This window comes from Coccinella septempunctata, chromosome 1, assembly GCF_907165205.1.
Source record: "Coccinella septempunctata chromosome 1, icCocSept1.1, whole genome shotgun sequence".
NCBI lineage: Eukaryota > Metazoa > Arthropoda > Insecta > Coleoptera > Coccinellidae > Coccinella > Coccinella septempunctata.
In genome coordinates this window covers 58,146,315-58,171,554 of record NC_058189.1, presented here as the reverse complement: position 1 = coordinate 58,171,554, position 25,240 = coordinate 58,146,315, and the positions used below count along the sequence as shown (strand labels likewise).

The following is a 25,240-nucleotide window of genomic DNA, read 5'->3' as shown; positions in this document are numbered from 1 at the left end:
CGGATACATAACATCCATTGATAAAAAACCAACAAATCCCACCATCTCAATCGAGCTAGTTTGTCACCACTACTCGGAAGATCCACTTAAACGAGAAAGAGTAGATGCTGACCATGGTTTCGGTCTTACTTCACCTCACCAGAACAACACAACTCACGCTTCGATGAAAAATGGAACGAATTCGATGTCAACAGTTGCGCTAAGATACTTGAAAAAACACTAGCGATCTCGTCATCGCCTTCCAAAGGCTGTATCTTGGAAGGGAGGTCGATTTCGAAAAAAATTTAAAGGAACTACCCCTGCTTATTTCCATCCAGGAATCATATCCCTAAGTCATTCGCATTTGTTTACAGACACCTCGCCTTCTCTAAATTTATTAATTCACAGCATCTACTGAATGAATGTGAAGTGACACGAATTCACGAATTCGAATTCGTTGAAAATTCAAAACAGTATAACTGAATTATGCGTAGAATTATTCTTTTGTTAGAAAGCCTCTGAAAATAATCATATTCAATTCGACCTCGGGATTTAGGAAACTTTCACGTCCTTTATTTATTTCATCAAATATTCAGACCATAAAAAACTGAAAGCCCCCCTTTCTCAATAATACTAAGCTTTATTTCAAAACTTAGCGATGTAACTCTCGACAAGAAAATTCAAGTCTCGTTGATGCTGCTTCCATCAAAGTTAAATCGAATACTTCTGACTGAATTGCGAGTTTGCTAAGTATCCGTTCTGCCTATGCAGGCTCCCCAGCTAATCGGGATCTTCTTTCGAGATAAATGTTAGAATTGAATGATAAGAGCTTGTCCCGAGGCTGAATTCAGCGGCCGAACTCGAATAGAGTTACTTTTCTGATTCCTTGAGTAGATTCAACAGTGAGTTCACGATTTCATTCTCGATTTCCTAGTTAGATTGCATCTATGCTCGCTGAGTCCGAGGGGGAAATTAGATTGCTCTCGATTCTCATCACAATAAAGTTGTACAAACGACCGATTCCATGAAATTCCTAAATGAAATAGGACAAACAGGCAGTTCTTAGAGGGTGAGCTTGATGACCTCTAACAGAAACCCACTCGGAGTCATTATGGTGGTTTGTAATTTCCTTTCCAACTTCATATTTAATAATAATAATAGTAATTATTGGAAGGTTCACGTTTTTCAGTCTTACATAACGAAGGGGTGAGCAAGGCAAAGAATTTTTGATGTCCCAAAGCACAAGTGAGATAAGAACCTTCAAAAAGTGCAATACTATAAAAAAATTAACGAAAACAATAATATAAGATTAATATACACTGCGCAAAAAAATTTACGCACATTCTGAAAATCTCAATTCTAATGAAAGTTAACTCTATATTGACTTTATAACTTATTTTTTATGTTTCCTCGGGAAGGTTTTGAACGAAACAAGTCACATGGAAGGAAAATTCAGGATTTCACCGAATCTTATGTGAAAGAAGAGAAATGAACAATTTTCAAAATACTGAAATGCTGATAAGTGATTTAATACTTGGTATTTCCACCCCTTGCGTTAATTACAGCTCGGCAACGACGGTTCATACTCAAAATGAGTGATCTTAAAATGTTCTGATCTAATCCTTTCCAGATTTCTCCGAGTTGGATTCCTAAGTCATTAAGAGTAGCTGGATGATTTTCTGAACTTCTCAGCCTTCTATTGAGGTTGTCCCAAACCTGCTCAATCGGATTGAGATCTGGACTTCTTGCTGGCCATTCCATTCGAGAGACTTCAACCTCTTCAAGGTACTCCTGAACGATGCGCGCACGATGGGGTCTGGCATTATCGTCCAAAAAAATGAAATTTTCACCAATGTATGGGGCAAATGGCACTACATGCTCTTCAAGAATGTTTCTTATATACTTATCAGCATTCACAGCTCCATTATCAACGACCACTAGGTCTGTGCGAGCAGTCAAAGATATTCCACCCCATACCATAATCGATTCTTACCAGTAGTATTCAGGAAATTGCAAATGAGCTGGTAGAGGCAGAATCTAGACTCATCTGTGAAGAGAACTCTTTCCCAATCGGCCTCGTCCCAATGGATATGCTCTCGCAAAATCCAAACGCGCCCTTCGATGGGCTGGGGTTCTTACCCCAGCTCTTGCTGGGCCTCTTGCCGCGACACGAGGCCTTAAATTATATTCTCTGAGGCGATTTTTTATTGTCCGAGTGCTAATTTGCAACTCATGAGTTTGCTCAAGCTGAATTAGAAGGAGGCGAGCGGTTGCAAACCGTTGTCTCAACGAAGAAACTCTTGAGAGTTGAGAGAACGTTACTTGAGTAACGTTCTTGAATGGCAGTTGTTACCCGTGCTCTACCCTGTCCTGGTCTTCGGACATTCATACCGGTCTCCCTGAATCGCTGCAACATTCTGGACATACTTGTATGGGAAACTCCAAACCTTTCTGCAATTCTTGTGTATGTCCACCCTTCTTCTCGCAAAACTACCGCATGGGCACATTCCTCTTGGGTCAAATTGCGCGTTTCGCGTTGCATAGCGATCGAGTGTAGAAAATCAAACGAAAGAAAAACTATTGATCACTAGAATTGATCGAGAACAACTGATTTTAGAATGGAGCCAATACATTCAAAATCTGATAATATCATCTTTTTTTATTCCTGCTGGGAAAAAACATCTGTATTGAAGAAAACCGTTGAAAGTGGATAACATATGCATGCATAATTCTGATAAAAATAATTATCATTGAGAACACCTTCAGTTGTAGAATAAATTTGAGATTTCCATAATGTGCGTTAATTTTTTTGCGCAGTGTATTTTGCACCTTCAAACAAACTAAGCTGCATTCTATTCATTTAAATTATCACATTGTAAATAACGACTGAATGTAGACAAGACTTGAGCAAATGAATACAAATGAAAAACCAATAATGTACAATCAAATACGAATAATTGATGTAAAACAAAGTTGTATAAGAAGAAACGAAAGGAATACTTACCAGCATCCAAAGAAATAAGTCGCAAGTTTACTTTGGCATTCCCAACTCATAGTTAATTATGAGTTTCAATCTATAGCTTGGTCCGTAGATTTTTAGTCTGATCCATTTTATTCTTACTCGATTGTAGACATTGTAGCTGGAAAATTTTTGAAATGAAGTAATTTTTTTCTTCCGTGCGAGAAAAAAAAACTTTCTGAAGGATCGTGGAACCTCCAAGCTTTGTTTTGGATACTGACACTGACACACTTTTGGGATATAGTTCTTCACCCTTCTCTTGCATCCTTAATTTGAAAGCAGCATCCACATTTATGGAGGATATTGAATTTAGTCAAATAATTTTCTCTCACCGTCTTTAAGTACTTTGAATTATTTATTTTTATCATTAGGGAATTTTTTGTCACGATTTGCCGCCCCTAATATCTGACCGCCCTTGGCCTTAAGGCAAATCTGCCACTGGCAATTCCCTATCGAATCATCAACTGTTTGCTTTTCTTGAATCTACAAAACCACTTTCTATGCACTCCATATCCTAATGGATCAGAGGAATATAACAGGAAATATCGCAGATTGAAATTTGCAATTTTTTAAAAATGTCATTTCAACGATGAAAATCTAAACGAAGGGAGATCGGCCTTCGAAATTGCTCGCAGTAGATTGATTATGTTCGAAAACCTATATTTGCATACCAAACTTTCGGATATCTAACACTGTTTACCGGAAAATCAAATTTTTAATTTGTAGATTTTTCAACTTTCTAGTTAGGTATCTATCAGAAAAATCATAGTATATTTAAACGTGATACATACTAAAAACTAAAAGAGCAACTTTTCTAGTGATAAATCTCAACATTTCATCCACCCTGGCGCAACTGTTCGGTCTTGAGGAAATTTTAAATGAAAACTTTTTGGGAATTTTTCGAAGGTCAGCTTTCGAGTAGTTTTTCTTCCAGGATAAGTATCGTTGATCTGAATGTGATACATATTCTGATAGAGCAATTCTTCTAGTAATAAATCTGAGGAGCTCTTCCATCTCGGCGCAACCGTTCGGTCTTGAGGAGGTTTTAACTGAACCCAACTTTATGGGAATTTTTCCAAGGTCAGGTTTCGAGTAGTTTTTCTTCCAGGATAATTATCGTAGATCTAAATATGATACATATTCTGGAAGAGCAATTCTTCTAGTGATAAATCTGAGAAGTTCATTCATCTCGGCGCAACCGTTCGGTCTTGACGAATTCTCAAGTGAAATTTGCAATTTTTGAAAAATGCCCTTACCAAGATGAAAATCTTAAAAAAAGGGGATAAGCTTTCAAAACTGCACGCTATAGCTTCAGCGTGTTCGAAAACCTATATTTTCATACCAACATTTCAAATATCTGGCCCTGTTTTGGTGAAAATAATTTTTTTGTTTTTTCACTTTTCATTTTCTAGTTGACTTCGCAGAGCTCACTACAGTGCAATTCTCTATTGAATCATCAACTGTTTGGTTTTCTAGAATTTTTAAAACAAATTTACTTAATGCACTCCTTATCCTAAGACAGTAATAGAATATCCTCATTTTCAGACAGAGTAGCAATTAGGTCATTTTAGGGGAGTTTAACCTCTTGCTCATTTTTGACCCAAAAAAATCGAGATTTTCGAAATCAAGTTTTTGTGCTAGGGTAAAAGATTAGGCAACGCTGATTATAGAACCGGAAATCCCAATTGGGTCAGAGAAATAAAACAGGAAATATCGCAGATTGAAATTTGCAATTTTTGAAAAATGCCATTTCCGAGCTGAAAATCTAAACGAAGGGAGATAGGCTTTCGGAATATCTCGCAATAGATTCAGCGTGTTCGAAAACCTCTGTATATTTGCTCACCAAACTTCCATATATCTTACACTGTTTATCAGAAAATCAAATTTTAATTTGTCCATTTTTCAACTTTCGAGTAAGGTATCTATCAAAAAAATCATAGTAGATTCAAACGTGATACATACTAAAATCTAAGAGAGCAACCCTTCTTGTGATAAATCTCGACATATTATCATAGATCTGAATGTGATACATATTCTGAAAGGGCAATTCTTCTGGTAGTAAATCTGAGGAGTTCATCCATCTCGACGCAACCGTTCGGTACGAATTCTCAAGTGAAACCTTCAATTTTTGAAAAATGCCCTTTCCAAAGTAGATATCTGAACGATGGGAGATAGACTTTCGAAACTGCACGCTATAGATTCAGCGTGTTCGAAAACCTCTATTTTCATACCAAAATTTCAAATATCTGGTCCTATTCTGGAGAAAATAATTTATTTTTAATTTTTTCACTTTTCATTTTCGAGTTGACTTCGCAGAGCTCTCTAGAGTGCAATTCTCTATTGAATCATCAACTGTTTGGTTTTCTAGAATCTTCAAAACAAATTCTATTCACCTCTCATCTTAAGACAGTAATAAAATATTCTGATTTTCAGACAGAGTAACAATTAGGTCACTTCAGGGGGGTCTAACCCCTTGCTAATTTTTGACCCAAAAAATCGAGATTTTCGAAATCAAATTTTTGTGCTAGGGTGGAAGCCTAAGCAACGCTGATTATAGAATCGGAAATCACAATTGGATCAGAAGAATATAACAGGAGATATCGCAGATTGAAATTTGCAAATGTTTGAAAAATGCCATTTCCAAGATGAAAATCTAAACAAAGGAAGATAGGCTTTCGAAACTACACGCTATAGATTCAGCGTGTTCGAAAACCTATCTGTCTCTGTTCTGGAGAAAATATTTTTTATGTTTTTTCACTTTTCATTTTCGAGTTGACTTCGCAGAGATCTTTGGGGTGCAACTCTATATCGAATCATCAACTGTTTGCAAATTCGCCACTGAATGAATTATGATTAAAACTGCTGGAAACTCATTTAACCATTTCCTTTCTGCTTTCAATTCTAGCCCAAATGATTTCACAACAGTTGTTCGTGAAACTACGTGGAAAAATTCGATGAATAAAATATGAATTGATGTTTGGAAGGTTTTAAAGGGTAGAAGAGCTTGTTCGCCAGCAGTTTTGCATGCTATGTTGGATTTACATTAATTCGCATTCATCAAATCCTACGAAAATGAATGCCAAAAATGAAGTGAATTCATATGAATACCACAAAAGCGTAGCTCCAACTCTCCGTAGAGTTCACATTTTTTTGTGTAATTCGTCATTCGTGATTACAATGGATTAAAACGACCAAAATATGTCTAGATGAAAACCTTCACAACCATTTACAACTGCATGATAATTTTGTCAAGTTTCAATCTATGAAACAAAAGTTTGCTCCTTCGTGAAGGAGCCTCTCTTTCAGCAAAACAAATTATTAAAACTTGATGATCAATCTCAAGTTCCATGCCCGCAAAATAACTGTACGCAAAACATCGCCTACCTATTTTTGATGATAGTTCGACATCGATCATATGAACCTAAACCAGTTATTAATCATTCATTAATTCTGAACTTGAGCCCTGAGGTGGTGAAGATCCGTTTGGTGCACTTTGAACTGACTATCCTTCATGAGAACATCTTGGGTCAACGTTTGGAGTAGTGTTGAATCTTCCTGTATAACTTAACAACTTCTTAATCCTCCAAGCACATGGGGAAGGCGAATGTCTCAATTACTGTTTATGTATTTTGGGTAGCATCAGTTGGGCTAAGCTTTCTGAATTTCTTCTTTGAGAACTTTATAGAATACACGAAAGTGAATTACATCTGCGTAAAACTAGATAGGAAAGTCTATCATTTGAAATGTAAATCGTAAAAATACTTAGGTCTAGGTACTTATTATTTATTCGTGTCATTGAAAAGTACGATCGCATAGTTTCCTGAAACTGCCTGTATAATTCACCTTCTTTGCAAGATTGAATAATATAAATCGTGAGAAACTCCGTTTTTTCCAACAATGATACATAAATGAAACAAATTCGAGCAGTTACCTTAATGATGATGATCATCGCAATGATTAGTAGGTAACCCTCTAGTTCTTGCGGAATGAAGATATATAAAATTGAATTCGAATTCTCGGAAACAACGGAAGCAAACCAGACAGCGTAGTTGCGTTAGATTTGAACTGCATAATGAAGCCAGCCTCTCATTAAAACAATACTCATTTCCCATAAAATGTCAGACGTATAAAGGAACTAGGTACGTGACCATTTCCTCGACACAATGGGCATTATAGTGGCAATGAATTTCAACTAGGGCAGAGTATTAGCCAAGCCCAAGAAGTGTTTCATCAATTACATAAAATAAAAGCACCTCAAATCTGCAGTTATCGAGAATAATAATGTGGAAAATGGTCGAAATGGGAAACAAATGTAACAAAATCCAACAAATCGAAAATTCCAGAAACGAGAAATCATTTTATTGTGTTTTTATATACATAAATTCTGTATAATATGTTTCATCAGTTTCAATACCAGCAAGAGCAAAAAAAGACATGGGGAGAATATGAATTCAACGATCAGGCCAGCGCCATCCATGAGCTAGTACGAGCAACACAAAAATAATTGTATAATTTTCTTTCTCTGAAAGCATGGACATCTTTTGACTGGGCTTCCTATACTTATATATTACATAAAGATTTCTGTAATAGAAAATTTCAACTTATTTCTTTGGGAAAGTCATAAAAGGAATGTAAGAATACTATAGAAATCTGCAAATGGAGAGATTAACGAAACTAATCGGAGACATTCTGAATTTCACGTATTCAATGATGAAACTTCATTATTCCTTGCTCTCCTTTTAATTGGAAAGATCCATTTATTGGGCGTTCAAATGAAATAGAAGAAAAATCTGATCTAGGAGTATTTTCCCAGAAATTATTTTCTGATAGAATAGGAAAAACTAAATATTCCCTCTTTTTGGAACTTGAAACTATCTTATTTGTTGCGCATGAATTCCACACAAGATAAATCTAGTTTACCTGAATTTTCCGAATATTGCGACGCTAGGTAATGAATTCATTGATGTGGTTCATCAATCTGCTGAATTACAAGATTTTTCATATACAAGGATATAGTGAAAATTTCTTAGGCTACTATAAAACCAAACAAAATTTCAATGTCAAAATATTCTATTACTCAACATATTCTCTTAATTGATTACATTTATTACAGCGAACCTGCAACGTCTCTAGATCTGTTTGTTTCCTCTTGCTCTGCAAACCAGACCTCCACAGCTTTTATTACCTCCTCGTTGAAGAAAATTTACCACCTTTTAAACTTTTTTTCACTTGAGGAAAGATATGATAGTCGGATGGAGCCAAATCTGGTGGATGGAAGGGGGTGTTCTAGTAATTCAAACCCTAAACCACGAATTTTTTGCATGACAACATGAGGTTTGTGTGCAGAGGCGTTGTCCTGCAAAAACCAAACACCTTTGGATAGCTTTCCGCGTCTTTTCTCTTTAGTTTTTTCCGTAGAGTGGTCAGTAATGTCGAATAGTAATCTCCGGTTATTGTTCTACCCTTATCCAAAAAATCAATCATGATTACTCCATGGCAATCCCAAAAATCTGAAGCAACAACTTTTTCAGCAGATTTTTGGACACTTGGAGAACCAGAGTGTCTCCATATCATCGATTCTTGCTTTGTTTCTGGATCGTAGAAATGTACCCAAGTCTCATCCATAGTAAACATTCGGTTTAAGAAGTCTACATCCACAGAGAAAGAGAAGACTCTCGTCTCTGTCTACATCGTTTTCAAATCGAGCACAGATCGAACGCGATGCTTCTACCATTGTATAAAGACCTTATTCAAGACTTATGCTTCTACCCTTGCATGCTTTTGGTCAACATTCAAACATTTGGGGATCCATTTTGCAGCAATTTTTCTCATGTCCAAATTGACGTGAACTATATCATGAACGCGTTCGTATGAAATATTCAGTGCTTCAGATATCCGTTTTAGCCCAATTCGACGGTCTGATGAAATCATGTCATGAACTGCATCGATATTTTCGGAGACTGACATAGAAACTGGCCTTCCCGATCGTTCATCATCTTCAATGGAAAATTAACCTTTCATTCCAATTTTTCACGGTCGCATACGAAGTACATTGATCGCCAAGGGTATTAAGCATATCTTCGTAAATCTGCCTCTTAACCCTTTTAAATACAGGTACTTGATGATGGCTTGATATTCCAATTTTTCTATTACGCAATTTCGGTGGACATCTTCTGTCTTTTAATTTATTGCGTAACTCTGGTTTACTTTTTTGACCTGAAACTTCACACTGACACTTCTTATCAGTGTTTATTGTTCGTTGCTATGGTAACGCAATATTTTTTTATGCAGGGAACTAGTCTAGGCTAACTAGATATCAATACATCCTCGTACATGTATATATTATGAAACATATTGGCATAGAGCGAGCTATTTTTCAGGAAAAACTACGTTTTGGAAATATTTTGAGATAGAAATGCCTCTGAATTTGTGAAAAATATTTCATTTCTATAATGGTTGCGGATAAGGATTTTTATGCATCACAATCTTAGGTAGGTATATTCAAAATATCCTACTTAATTATTCTTGTTGATGCATTCACTGATAACTGAAGAAGATTACTTCCAAACGATGCTAGAGAATACTCTCGTCATATTGTTTGTTACCTTATGATTCTTCCATAAGATGTTAATGGAGAAGTAATTGCAATTTTACGCTTCTTGGGATTTGCGAAAATGATCTTTGCCTCAAAAATACTTTCAGACCACTACTACTTTCGGATATACCGGAAAGAGTCACTTCTTTCTTATTTCGAAAGGCACACCCAGTATATCTTTGCACTGTTATAGCTGATTTGATGACAATTTCAACAGTATGTATACCCTGGGTTAGGTATAACAATATTAGATATCTAACGATCCAAAAATAAAAGAAAAGTAGTAGTTTGTTTCCGGTACAATATGCCTATAACTGTCAGTCGTTTTTAGTGTTCTGAAAATATTTTAAGGAGAAAGTTTATTGTGAAAAACCCGAACTTGCAAATTTTCAGCGATTAGTTTTCTATGAACGTTCATGGTTCATCGCCATGTATGTCATAGATAAAGGAAGAAGCTCAAATAACTCAAAAAACTCAGTTTATAATTAATAAATAATCTGAAATGTGATATTAGTTGTGGATTATCTCAGCATCTGAAAATATCTTGAGTATTTTTTCGTACAATTTCGTTTGAGGTTGACAAAGAATGGCTATCTATAATGTTCCTATTAATGCTGTATAAAGTAATTAATAAAGCTTCATTAATCACTTTGACCAAACTCCTTCTCAAATAGAAGTTACCATAACCCCAAATAACATCCTGGAGAATTGGCGGATCCCTTGAGGTTCAAAATCAATAATTTGCAACACCTATGTAAACTGGAGGTGTTTATGATATAATCATAGGAGTTGGGCTGTCGCAATCAACTTAAGTTGGTATTTCGAAGCAGCATAAAGACCCTTTGTTGGTTTGTAGCGTTGCTTCTTTATGAATGTCGTGCACATCCTCATTCCTATATTCGATGTCCTGGAAATCAAGAACGATTCAAATGTTCTCTACAATTCCATTTTAAGCGCTCCTTTGAGTTCATCCGCTGGAGTATGTATATGGAACTAGCAGAATGATGTATGCAAAGTGAATGAGTGTATATCATTTGCCGACTCTGATTTAGGCGGAGTGAAACATAGAACAAAGTACTCAGCTAACGAACATTTCAGAATATTATTCGTCAATAGAGGTTTTTTACCTTTCTACAGACGTACAGGGAAATATATTGAAACATAAAAAAAAGATTAAACCGGAATGCATGAATATTTGGAAACACTGGAAAAACACGATAAATTTCATCCGGGAAATGTAGAATGTATCCTGGTATGTCCTTCTGTTTTTTCTTCACTCACACAAATAATATGAATTTGGCTCAAGTGGTTTAAGGTAGTTTAGATGGGAAAGAACACAAATTTTTTTCGTGATAATAAAAACAATATTGAATCATCAACTGTCTGGTTTTCTAGAATCTTCAAATCAAATTCTATGCTCTCCATATCCTAACACCTTGCTGATCTTTGACCCAAAAAATCGAAATTTAGGTGTTGTGTTAGGGTGGAAGCCTAGACAATGTTGATTATATAACCAGAAATACCAATTCGATCAGACGAATATAACAGAGGAGATATCGCAAAAAATTGCAATTTTCTAAAATTGCCATATCCAAGATGAAAATCTGAACTAATAGAAATGGGCTTTCGAAATTGCTCTCAATTGATTTATCGTATTCGAAAACCTATATTTGCTCACCAAACTTTCGGATATCTAACACTGTTTACCTCTACCTACATATGGAAAACTAGCTTTGTATGAAACACTCTGTATATGAGATTTTCATTACGTTGTTATGATTTCATCATGCAAGGAGCGTTGAATAATATCAAAGAATATCCTGTATAAATAACAATCATCATAAATGATATTGTCAAAATACACTGCGCGAAAAAATTAACGCACATTCTGAAAATCTCAATTTTAATGAAAGTAAACTCTGCATTGACTTTATAACTTATTTTGTATGTTCTCTCGGGAAGGTTTTCAACGAAACAAGGCACATTAAAAGGAAGAAAAATTCAGGATTTCACCGAATCTTATGTGAAAGACGAGAAATGAACAATTTTCAAAATACTGAAATGCTGATAAGTGATTTAATACTTGGTATTTCCACCCCTTGCGTTAATTACAGCTCGGCAACGACGATTCATACTCAAAATGAGTGATCTTAAAATGTTCTGATCTAATCCTTTCCAGATTTCTCCGAGTTGGATTCCTAAGTCATTAAGAGTAGCTGGATGATTTTCTGAACTTCTCAGCCTTTTATTGAGGTTATCCCAAACCTGCTCAATCGGATTGAGATCTGGACTTCTTGCTGGCCATTCCATTCGAGAGACTTCAACCTCTTCAAAGTACTCCTGAACGATGCGCGCACGATGGAGTCTGGCATTATCGTCCATAAAAATAAAATGTTCACCAATGTATGGGGCAAATGGCACTACATGCTCTTCAAAAATGTTCCTTATATACTTATCAGCATTCATAGCTCCATTATCAACGACCACTAGGTCTGTGCGAGCAGTCAAAGATATTCCACCCCATACCATAATCGATCCTCCCCCGAAACCAGTAATATTCAGGAAATTGCACTGAGCATATCTTTCATGTGGACGTCTGTACACAAGGGAACGTCGATCACAATGGTAGAGGCAGAATCTAGACTCATCTGTGAAGAGAACTCTTTCCCAATCGGCCTCTTCCCAATGGATATGCTCTCTCGCAAAATCCAAACGCGCCCTTCGATGGGCTGGGGTAAGAGCTGGGCCTCTTGCCGCGACACGAGGCCTTAAATCATATTCTGTGAGGCGATTTCTTATTGTCTGAGTGCTAATTTGCACTTCATGAGTTTGCTCAAGCAGAATTTGAAGGAGGCGAGCGGTTGCAAACCGTTGTCACAATGAAGAAACTCTCTAGTAACGTTCTTGAATAGCAGTTGTTACCAGTGGTCTACCCTGTCCTAGTCTTCGGACATTCATACCTGTCTCCCTGAATCGCTGCAACATTCTGGACATACTTGTATGGAAATCTCCAAAAACAAATGAGTATAAAGAAAAAATGATGATCTTGATTTTCAGTTTTTTCGAGATATCTCAGGAACCATCAGAGATATTTGGGAACTGTTAACACCCACCTACTCATCTTTGAATAACGCAACTTTTTCGTAATTTAAGCTACCCTGTATTTCTAACGGTTTTCGATATCCCTGTAGTACCCCTCGAAATAGTTCTAACCCTGTATAATATTGGTGCAATTATACGCCTCCCTACATGTACCTATTGATGATTTTTTTCCCAAAAAGCGTATATCATGAGTAATAAAAAGAGTTTCATGCGAAACGAATCTTAGGGGCGACTTTTTCTACCCCTTGCTATTATGTATAGCCCAATTCAGTAGGTAAGTTTTTTAATGTGGGACAAAATAGGAAAGTAAAGAAGTATCATGTTTACTGAATTTGTTGTTGAAATACATAAATAGTTCATAACGTTGATTAATTATACCAAAAAATTCTTCCAATCAACTATTTTAACTGTTTTATATAAATGCCCATAAGTATGGCGCCACTTTCCATTCATTTTCCAATATCCTTGTCCTACATCTTCGTTCGAAGGTTCTCTGCATCTAATTTGGATTATTTTTTGTTTATCCATATACTCAAAAAAGTATTCCTGCAACTCATTCTACCATTTTCGTAATTCACAACTCACACCTACTCCTCAGATAATTTTCTACATTTACTTGTCACCTCAGGCCAAACCTTAATCACATACTTTCAGCTCATTAAACGTCATATCTGTCGATGGATCGTTAGTGATTCGTTATAAAACTTGTCATAGTTCATTTGAATAATTCGTTATGAAGAGTCTTACTATAATAATATGTTTTTTCTCGAACGAATGGAGTGGGAAAGCTATCTTGTCAAGTGTTGCTCCATTTACTGCTTCGTCACTGAGAGCCTCAAATGTTTTCATTGATCTTCAGATCGCATCATAATTCAAACAACAAATTAGTATGTAAGAATATGCCATTATGAATCCAACTTTTTAACCATGACCTTATGCTCCACAGAGTGGAATCATTATCGAAAATTGGCCTAGTCAAAAAGTTGTTGTTATTTTTGATATTTCAGTTGCATCAGTGGTTTTCAATATGTTGTATAGTGTGAGAAATTTTTAGATTATTATGAAAACTATTTCCAATCGACAGTTGAAGACTGGGTATCAATCAGAAATCGAAATAATATAATTTATTTGAGACAAACATATATTCTGCTCTGAGTATAAGATCGAGAATATAGCCGGTAGATAATAATCCATCAATGTTCACTAATGAATAGCGAACTGAACAAATTGGAAACACCTACAAGTTTACTGATAAAACATCAGCACAATCCATTATTCATGATTCGACCCACCAATCCATTCACAATTCCATGTGTGATTATGCTAATAGTTTGCTAAAATATTATTCCATAGCGCATTTCTATTCTTCTGTCGGAATAGGAAATTATGAAGGTCAGTAGTATTCCAGAAAACGTTTGGATCCTTTAATGCTACACGAAACTTCGAGAAATAGTAGTAGATTGTTGAGATAGATATAGTCGATGAAGTGCTACACGAAATCTTTTGTTATCGAAATTTGAACGAAACCGATTCAAATCTCAATAAAATCGATATCACTACAATATCTGAACTCAAATTTACAAATACGTATTTCCTTTGTTCGCAGACAAGGTCTAATCAGTTGACATTCGCGATCTTGTGTTTGATTGTGATGATATCAAGTTGTATCTATTGTATGCCACTTTATATCTGAAGTGATTACAGTTATAGGTTTAGTAATTTCCTTATGAAGAATTAAATTTCAGAAAGGTATAAAATAAAATCATACTTATGGATCTAAACCTAAGCAAAACACTATAAGGAAATTTCGACACTATTTTTTGCAAGGTTCAAGTATCTGGATCTTAACAAGAATGAACTAGACTTCCTTACTGGATTCCTTACAGGGAAGGGGGCATTTTTGCCTCAAGAAGCACCTAATAAGAATGGGAATAGCAGAAACTGACGAGGATGAAACACTAGATCACCTGGTGATATGCCTTGCCATTTCGAGCCAACACAAAATGCTTTCAACGCAAGACTTTTAGGAGTCTGGGGGTAACCTCTATGAAGGCTCTCCAGATACTGGAGTTCATTGAAACTCTTGCACTGGAGGTCGAGCTGTAGACAACATAGCTGCGAAAACAGCTCAGATGGGAGGAAGAATAGATCTTAATGTCGCAGAGCATGGAAACACTAGAACCTCGAACTACTGATCTGAAAAACTCGAATTGTACATTTTTGAAAGAGGAATTCAAAGACTAGCCACACCAGCCTACTAGACAAGCCCAAGACTTGTATAATACGAGCACGAGTAGTGGGGACCGGCCTTAACTCCAGTAATGTTGACGATAGAGTGTGGCGCAGAGGAGACTATAGACCACTTGTTACACAGTTGCACAAAATATAAATTCCAGGGTGGTTTCGAAGGTATTCATTCGATTAGCTATTTTTCTTTAGATGGGTTACAAATTTCAAAATTATAATGAGGAATATAAAATTCTCTTCCCCTCAGTTTTTTTCTTTCTTTTCATTTTCAGATTATTCTCAGTTGGTCAACCATTATGATAGAAAGAAGGAGTAAGAAGTTTCTGGATTTTGAAAAAGATGTCCTTCAATACGATAATTTTAGCTCATTCTATACACAAATTCATTATTATTACACTCATATGAGCAGACAGAGAGTTTTTCTGAGGTTTTCATCTCTGTTTTAATGTATCATACAAAGATATGTATGGTACCCAGTTAAAATTTTTCTTCTGCTTTCACTGAGTTCTGGAAATCTGAAACGAGGAACTTTTTTTGTGATTTTTTTATTTACTGTATTCAATTTGTTTTTCAGAAATTGTGGTGTGCCTTAAAATTTTATGAGGTCATATTGAGGGGTATATAGTGTAGTTTGAACTAGTATATATGTTTTTAAATTTTCCATTATATAGGGTGATTTTCATCATTTCTGTACATATTCGAAAATGTAAGTCCTGCCTTGGAAATTGAAAACCTCTCATCTCATCTCATCTATTTGGAGATCCATGTGGTCATCCCGTATACCAAATTCCATAAAATTGTGATGATTCATTTGTCGAATGGAGCATTTTGAAAATATGATCCAAAACTGGAAATCGCCCTGTATCATACAAACGAACGGTGTAAACTCATCATGTGGGGTATTTTTGAAACCGTCTGAGTGTCACCTAACACTGTATGAAGTATGTACAGTTTATTAGGATTCACCCTGTATACAGGGTGACTCTTTGAGTCGTACAAATATTTCAACGAAAAATTCTTGAGGTTGAAAGAAACACTATTTTCCTCTACCATTTTTTCCGAAGTTACAAAAGAGGTAAATTTTCTATTGAAGAAGATGACCGATCTGGAAGGCCAGTTTCTGTGTCAGTCCCCGGAAATATCGATGCAGTTCATGACTATTTCATACGAACGCCTTCATCATATAGTTAACGTCAATTTGGACATGAGAAAAATTGCTGCAAAATGGATCCCCAAATATTTGAATGTTGACCAAAAGCGTGCAAGGGTAGAAGCATCGCATTCGATCTGTGCTCGATTTGAAAACGATGTAGACTTCTTTAACCGAATTGTTACTATGGATGAGACTTGAATATATTTCTACGATCCAGAAACAAATCAACAATCGATGGAATGGCGATACTCTGGTTCTCCAAGACCTAAGAAGTTTCGTGTCCAAAAATCTGTTGGAGAAGTTCTTGCTTCAGTTTTTTGGGATTGCCATGGAGTAATCATGATTGATTTCTTGGATAAGGGTAGAACAATAACCGGAGATTACCATTCGACATTACTGACCACTTTACGGGAAAAAATTAAAGAGAAAAGACGCGGAAAGATATCCGGAGGTGTTTTGTTTTTGCAGGACAACGCCCCTGCACACAAATCTCATGTTGCCATGCAAAAAATTCGTGATTTAGGGTATGAATTACTAGAAAACCCCCTTATTCACCAGATTTGGCTCCATCCGACTATCATCTCCTTACTCAACTGAAAAAAAGTTTAAAAGGTCGTAAATTTTCTTCCAATGAGGAGGTAATCAAAGCTGTGGAGGTCTGGGTTGCGGAGCAAGAAGAAACATTTTTTTTGAAAAGTCTAGAGACGTTGCAGGTTCGCCGTACTAAATTATTCCAATTAACGTCCAGTTGCAGGAAAGTCCATTAAAATTTAAAACTTCATTAAAATCTTAATCCTCCATTTTCCCCTTCAAAAATGACAGTTTTAAATTTTGATGGGACATCAAATCTTAATGGACTTTCCTGCAACTGGGCCTAAGAGGAGAATATGTTGATCAATAAAATATTTTGACATTGAAATTTTGTTTGGTTCTATAGTAGGCTAAGAATTTTTCAATATATATATCCTCGTATTCGAATGTTTTGAAGTATTCATATTTTCTCTTATAATGCACCGTTTCCGAGTAACTTGATGTTCAAAATTTAAAAAATATCTGTGAAATTTGAAAAATTGGGTACTTTGACCGAATGCAAATCTCTTCAAAAGATCCACAGATGTGTAGTGTCACAGATTCAGCTATCGATATTATGAAGGTTATTTTTTTTTTATCAGGGGTTACACAACTCCTTATGAAAACTTAAAATGGCTATATCTTTTTATCAGGGCCAAGCAGAAAAAATGATATAGGAGAAAAGTGATTCTTTTAACCTCAAGAATCTACTGTTGTAATATTCGTACGAGTCAAAGACTCACCCTATATTTTAAAATTTTGCTAATCATTAGGTATCTCATGAGAAATATCATAGGTGATTTCTGGCTCATTTTCATTGAGACACCCGTTAAACGCGATGTCTAAATCGATTTCAAAAGTTCATTGTTTGAGTACTTCCCATTGTTACCGGTCAATATAATTCAAACCGAACTGACAACAGACATCTTCGCTTCAATCTCGATAAGATTAATTAACGAACTACGCCTCGTCACCGGCCAATCGGCCGTACACATCAAATATGACGTAAACGTCAAATCAAAATATTTACCCTCGTCAACGCGGCCGGCGATGATACCGCAAGCGCGCCGCGCTGCTCGCGCTTTATCTCGCCTTTATCAAGATCCGCGGACTCGGGACCTCAGTGTGCCGTCGAGGTTTGGCCCAGTTGAGGTGCGCTCCGTCGCACCGTTTCCGCTATGACATGTGGACCGCATTTTCGCATGTTCTGTTCCGGTTGTGCCGCGAAAATCGCTCAGAAAGTGAGTATTTGAGACCGACCTGTGTCCGATCAATTTCGAAAAGCGTCGCGTTTCGATGTAACCACTCGAAATGAGTAGAAATATTATGTCCGAGAGCAGTGAGTATGAATTTTAGAAATGGATAAATTTGTCGGCTTTTTACGCCGATCACGCTTGATGGCATGAAACGTGCTACGGTGTATTTGTTCTTGAACATTTTAACGCGGAACAAACGAGGAATTTTACGCAAATATTTGTGAGAAGTTTCCTTCAGTTAACCGTCGTTCTTTCCGTCAACAGAAAATAATATCTGAAATAACCGTTTAAGTTGAAATTTTTATTTCCAAAACCATCTTATAATTTTTTTTCCGAATGCAAATAAAAAAACATTTTTGTCCAAAAAAGGTTGAGAGTGTTTAAAAATAGCTTTATATGTTTGTTTAATTGTAGCAGTTGTTTCCATACTTACCTCTCTACTATAGCTTATGTAGATAATTATCCATGCTGCATCAGCTGCCTGATATCACAAATACAAAATTATTTTTTTTTTACCCCTCGATTAACGATTCCATATCGATTTGTTTTCAATTGATAATTGCGTTACAAGCATTCAGAATAACATTCTTGCATCAAATTATGATCTTTACACTCAATGGATTCTCTGAAAAAAATACGAAAGGAAACCTATCCTTGTCAGAAATATCTAATGATTTCTAATACACCAAGTTGCATTTCTGTGTAGCTACGCTTTTTTTCATGGTAAATATTCATCATAGTACGAATCAATAAATATTCAGATAACAGTATAAATAACAGTTGTGTTTTTTTTTTTTGGAAATATGCCATAAAGTCTTTTCATAGAAAATCTGAGCCTTTCATGTAGATTTCAAAATGGTACAGTGTGTTTAGTGTGATTTTGTGTATTTTTCACGCTAATTTAAAAATATGCTATCAAAAAATTGTAGAACGTTGGTCTGGAAAGTTGTTGATAAAAAACGGTTAAAAAAACAAAAATGAAATCTACTGATTCGATTGGTTTTCAAAAAAATGGTGTATTTTTCTAGGCATACCTTAAAGATTTTCTTCATATTTTCTGTATGCTCAGTCAATTCACAATTCGAATATGCAGATAGATAGATAATGGAAGTTTCATATTTAAAATTACCTTGAGGAAATTTAGAATCAACATTCGTGAAAAAGAGGTTTTAGATTTAGTTTCGAAAACCAATTCCATTTGCAGAATTCATTTTTTTTAACAGTTTCTCTCAGTAATTCTCCTTGTATACAGGGTGAGTCTTTGACTCGTGCAAATATTTCAACAGTAGATTCTTGAGATAAAAAACAATTTTTTTCCTATATCATTTTTTCCACTTCTTGCCTGATGAAAAAAATATAGTCATTTTAGGTTTTCATAATGAGCTCTGCCACCCCTGGAAAAACAAAATTATCTTCAGCATAACTAGCTAAATCTGTGACACTTCACATCTGTGGTTGTATTCAGCCTAAGTACCCAATTTTTCAAATTTCACAGATACTTTTCAGTTTTTGAACATCACATTACTCTAAAACGGCGCATTATACGAAAAAAATATTAAAAATACATGCTTTCATTTTACAAAACGGTCAAATATTCATTAGATAGATTCCAATTTAGTTTCAAAGAGTAGGGTACTTTGAATTTTTGGTATTATTATGGTACGTAATGGTAACAATGAGAAAACCGGAACACTTGGGTGATATCTTGTGTTCATCTAATTAATGAAAAACTATATTCCAAAAACAAACAAAGAAATTTACGCAAATATTTGTGAAAAGTGTCCTTCAGTTGACAGTCGTTCTTTCCGTCAACAGAAAATAATATCTGAAACAACATTTCAATTTGAAATATATATTTCCAAAACCAACTTATAATTTTTTTTCCAAATGCAAATAAACAAAACATTTTTGTCCAATTTTGGAAGAGAGTGTTGAAAAATGGCTTTATATGTTTCTTTAATTGTAGTAGTTGTCCATACTCTTCCTCTCCGATAGCTTATGTAGATAATTTATCCATGCTGCATTAGCTGCCTGATATCACAAATACAAAATTATATAATATGTTTTTTTACCGCTCGATTAACGAATCCATATCGATTTGTTTTCAATCGATAATTGCGTTACAAGCATTCAGAATAACATTCTTGCATCAAATTATGATCTTTACACCCAATGGAAGACTCTCTGAAAAAAAAACGAAAAAAAACCTATCCTCGTCAGAAATGATTTCTAATACACCAAGTTGCGTTTCTGTGTAGCTACGTTTTTTTTCATGGTAAATATTTTATAGAAAATCTGCGCCTTTCATGCAGATTTCAAAATGGTACAGTGTGTTTAGTGTGGTTTTGTGTATTTTTCAAGCACATTCCAAAATATGCTATCGAAAAAATTATAGAACGTTGGCCTGGAAAGTTATTGATCAAAAACTTTAAAAAAAAAAACACAGATATGAAATCTTCTGATTCGATTGGCTTTCAAAATTAAATATTATATTTTTCCAGGTATACCTTAAATTTCCTATTTTCTGTATGCTCAGCAATTCTAATATGCATATAGATATAGATAAGGGTAGTTTCATATTTCGAATTTAAAATCCACATTCGTAAAAACAGGTTTTATTTTTAGTTGCGAAAACCAGAATTTGCAGAATTCATTTTCAGTTCATTCTCAGTAATTTTCCTTGTATACAGAGTGAGTCTTTGACTGGTACAAATATTTTAACAGTAGATTCTTGAGGTCGAAGGAAACACTTTTTTCTTATAGCATTTTTTCCGATTTGTGCCTGAAAAAACAAAAGTACCTTCAGTATAACTAGCAAAATCTGTAACAGCCAAAGTACCCAATTTTTAAAATTTCACAGATACTTTTTAATTTTTGAACTTCAAATTACTCGAAAACGGCGCATTATACGAGAAAACATGAAGAATACTTTTATTCTACAAAACGTTCAAATATTCATTACATAGTGTCCAACTGAGTTGGGTTTTTAAATTTTTGTTATTTTTAATGGTAATGGTCATAATGAGAGAACTGGAAGACGTGGGTGATATATCTTGTGTTCGAAAAAGATTCATCGAAATTCATTCGATAAAATCAATTGTGCAAACTAAAAATTGCTTTTTTTATGGTTTTTCAACAGCCTGTATCTTTTAAACCGAGCCGATTCGGACAAAAAGGTAAAGGCAAACAATGTTTTTTTTGACCTCAAGAATCTACTGTTAATATGTATATTTGTCCGAGTCAAAAACTCAACCTGTACAGGGTGGGCAAAATGCGTTGTCTACTGAGGGGATCTCGAGAACTATAGCAGCTAGAAGAAAACGAATGGCACATTCTCGAGCTCTTTTTTCATGACTAATCCAAATCTGAAAAAAGAATCGGCCTATCACTTTTAGATTTCGAGTTATAAACAAAAATTGAGATTTTGACGATTCCGAAAAGTTCTCATTACTTTTTCATCTTTGAAGTTACAGATCTGAAACTTGAACCTTCTTGGGCACTTTCATACGTGAAATCTACTGACAAAAGATTTTTTCCAATTCAAAAATAACAAATTCAATAAAAGTTTGCATTCAAAAAAATTAGAATTCACCTAATGATTCGAAATGAAAAAATATATTGATTCTACTTAAAAAAGTGCCTGTAGAAGGTTCAAGTTTCAGATTTGTAACTTCAAAGACAAAAAAGTTATGAGCACTTTAAGAAATTGTCAAACTCAAAAACGGAGTATCGTAGGAGGTTGCGGTTTCCACCATTCCTTGTTTCTCCGAAAATGAGCTCGGAAATGTGTCATCCGTTTTCTTCTAGCTGCTATAGTTCTCGAGATCCCCTCAGTAGACAACAAATTTTGCCCACCCTGTACATTCGACAGGCTTTGCGATAGATCATGTGGATAGCCCTTGAAAACTCATATTGTTGGTTAACTTTTAAATTTTGTTTTTATTTGATAAGATTTTTCACGAATATATGTATAAACCTAAAACATTTAGATATTATTTTCATTCGATAAGATTTTTTACGAATATATGTCTCAATATAAACTAAATGATGTCCTACCCTTCTAGTGAATGTCAAAATTTCGAAATCGTGCTTTTCATTTTGAAAACCTTATTGATTTTGCGGTCTTTCAATATGTTGGAGAGTACCTGTAATGATAAGAAAATAATTTCATACAAAATTATTCTTTCATCAAATCTCCTGAACTTCACTCTCTGTTTTTCATCCAAGTCATATGTGAATGATACATCTCGCTGTTATTTCAACACTGCTAAATGCTTATACTAGCGTTCAGATGTTGTAGCATGAATCAATAAATAGACTGAAGTTCATCTTATGATTGTCGGTAATTCCAGATTCGCAATTCTAATAGCAGTTATTTATAAAACCAAGTGCCTAATAATTCTATAAATATATTATAAGGATATGATCCCTATTATCTCATTGCTCTCCATAAATATTTATTGCTAGGGTTATCTAACAATCTACACGGTCAGAAAATTAAACAAGCTTCTATTATACAAGTAAGACCAATAGCTACTAAATTGTTGCATCAATAGACCAAGTGATATGGAAGTAGGTGTAGGCCTTGAGTATATGGTCATATTTATTGTACAAGGAAGAATTCTGTGTATTTTATTATGTAGCCGTGTGTGTACCTAAGATCTTGGGAAAAATACAGACAAAATGTGATATTTCTGCAAGAATTTAAAAGCACTATCACATAAATTTTTTGAGTGGATAAAAAGGATAGGATAAATAGGAAACCTATTATTCAATGTGAATATATTGATACATTGAATGTTGAGATGCATCAAGATAAATAATATCTTCATTCTTAATTTGTGCACACTGAATGGAAATTCTCTAAGAAAAGCACCGGTAAATTGTTACCTTGTAACACATTTTTACTGGAAATCGAACAATTAAAATGAATTGAACAATGCAGAGAAAGTCTAAAGACAATAGAAGCACTTTCAGCATTGTGTATGACTGAAATAATTTTATGGCTTTTCTTGAGGTGCATCCCAAATCAGAACTGTTACGCGTTTCTGAACATGGCAAAGAAATTCCCTATTGAAATGAGTAAACAAATATCTATTGACCAAAATCAAAGGAAGACAATTCAAACTGAAATTTGAATTAGTACAGTTGAAGCTTGCTTCTCTGATAGGTATACTGGAACATTTCCACAAGGAAGAAAAGAGAAATTGTACATTTTCTTTACGGCAGAGTCGAGTGGATAGTAAATATTGAGAAGTGAAAGATATGTGGAAAGTGTCTCGGATCAGTTAAATGCGTAATAGCACATATGCACGTGTATATCGAATCTCTTCAGCAATATTTCGTTGTAAATACGTGTAATTATCCTTGAAGTTGATTTTTACTGCCATCGTCAAATGGAGTCAGAAATAACATGTAATATCGTAAAAATCATATAAAAGTTTTGATAGTTCCTCTTCCAAATTCAGTTCGAAGTTCGATAACCCAGGAGGGAAGATTGAAAGCAAGTCGTGAATAGGAATTTTTCAAGTACCAAAGAAATACACTGTGCAAAAAAATTAACGCACATTATGGAAATCTCAAATTTATTCTACAACTGAAGGTGTTCTCAATGATAATTATTTTTATCAGAATTATGCATTCATATGTTATCCACTTTCAACGGTTTTCTTCAATACAGATGTTTTTTTCCAGCAGGAATAAAAAAAGATGATATTATCAGATTTTGAATGTATTGGCTCCATTCTAAAATCAGTTGTTCTCGATCAATTCTAGTAATCAATAGTTTTTCTTTCGTTTGATTTTCTACACTCGATCGCTATGCAACGCGAAACACGCAATCTGACCCAAGAGAAATGTGCCCAAGCGATAGTTTTGCGAGAAGAAGGGTGGACATACACAAGAATTGCAGAAAGGTTTGGAGTGTCCCATACAAGTGTGTCCAGAATGTTGCAGCGATTCAGGGAGACAGGTATGAATGTCCGAAGACCAGGATAGGGTAGACCACGGGTAACAGCCATTCAAGAACGTTACTTCAGAGTTTCTTCGTTGAGACAACGGTTTGCAACCGCTCGCCTCCTTCAAATTCAGCTTGAGCAAACTTATGAGGTGCAAATTAGCACTCAGACAATAAGAAATCGCCTCAGAGAATATGATTTAAGGCCTCTTTAAGTCTAGATTTTGCCACTACCATTGTGATCGACGTTCCCTTGTATACAGACGTCCACATGAAAAATATGCTCAGTGCAATTTACTGAATACTACTGGTTTCGGGGGAGGATCGATTATGGTATGGGGTGGAATATCTTTGACTGCTCGCACAGACTTAGTGGTCGTTGATAATTGAGCTATGAATGCTGATAAGTATATAAGGAACATTCTTGAAGAGCATGTAGTGCCATGTGTCCCATACATTGGTGAAAATTTCATTTTTATGGACGATAATGCCAGACCCCATCGTGCGCGCATCGTTCAGGAGTACCTTGAAGAGGTTGAAGTCTCTCGAATGGAATGGCCAGCAAGAAGTCCAGATCTCAATCCGATTGAGCAGGTTTGGGACAACCGCAATAGAAGACTGGGAAGTTCAGAAAATCATCCAGCTACTCTTAATGACTTAGGAATCCAACTCGGAGAAATCTGGGAAGGATTAGATCAGAACATTTTAAGATCACTCATTTTGAGTATGAACCGTCGTTGCCGAGCTGTAATTAACGCAAGGGGTGGAAATACCAAGTATTAAATCACTTATCAGCATTTCAGTATTTTGAAAATTGTTCATTTCTCTTCTTTCACATAAGATTCGGAGAAATCCTGAATTTTTCTTTCATTTAATGTGTCTTGTTTCGTTCAAAACCTTCCCGAGAGAACATAAAAAATAAGTTATAAAGTCAATGTAGAGTTAACTTTCATTAAAATTGAGATTTTCAGAATGTGCGTTAATTTTTTTGCGCAGTGTATTTTGACATAACATAACATTTATTCTCAGCATCAAAAATTTACATGCCTTGTCAGAACTATTCAATAGTTTGCCAATTTCTCACAGTGCGACGTTTGCATGTTTCCGGTTACGAAAAGTGACCTTGAATGGACTTGAAATAACCAATTCACACCTCAAATGTTTTGCCGTTCCATTCGAGGGAAACATTTCTGATAATTTTCCTTTATCACTGATGTCATTGAATATGTTGATAAAATTCATTGATTTCTAGTTTGTTATCAATCGATTACTCGTTCGCGAAAATATGTCACATGTTGATTGGGGAATTCATTTCAATAATTGGAATATATTGTAGTGAAAAATGAGACTATTGGCCAAACTT

General features: G+C 35.2%; 1 protein-coding gene across 2 annotated transcripts in view; it reads left to right on the top strand.

The window, feature by feature from the left end:
- Nucleotides 1-17,762: 17,762 nt before the first annotated feature.
- The window catches only part of LOC123313625 (probable 3',5'-cyclic phosphodiesterase pde-5), a 77,430-nt gene continuing 69,952 nt past the window's right edge, over nt 17,763-25,240 (top strand). The window contains exon 1 of one of the 2 annotated variants that reach the window (XM_044898591.1): nt 17,763-17,906. In XM_044898591.1, coding sequence (XP_044754526.1) covers nt 17,849-17,906 — 58 coding nt within the window. In that variant the 5' untranslated portion in view covers nt 17,763-17,848. Of the gene's footprint in view, nt 18,005-25,240 lie in introns of both variants that reach the window. The other variant, XM_044898598.1, reaches the window with a different exon arrangement.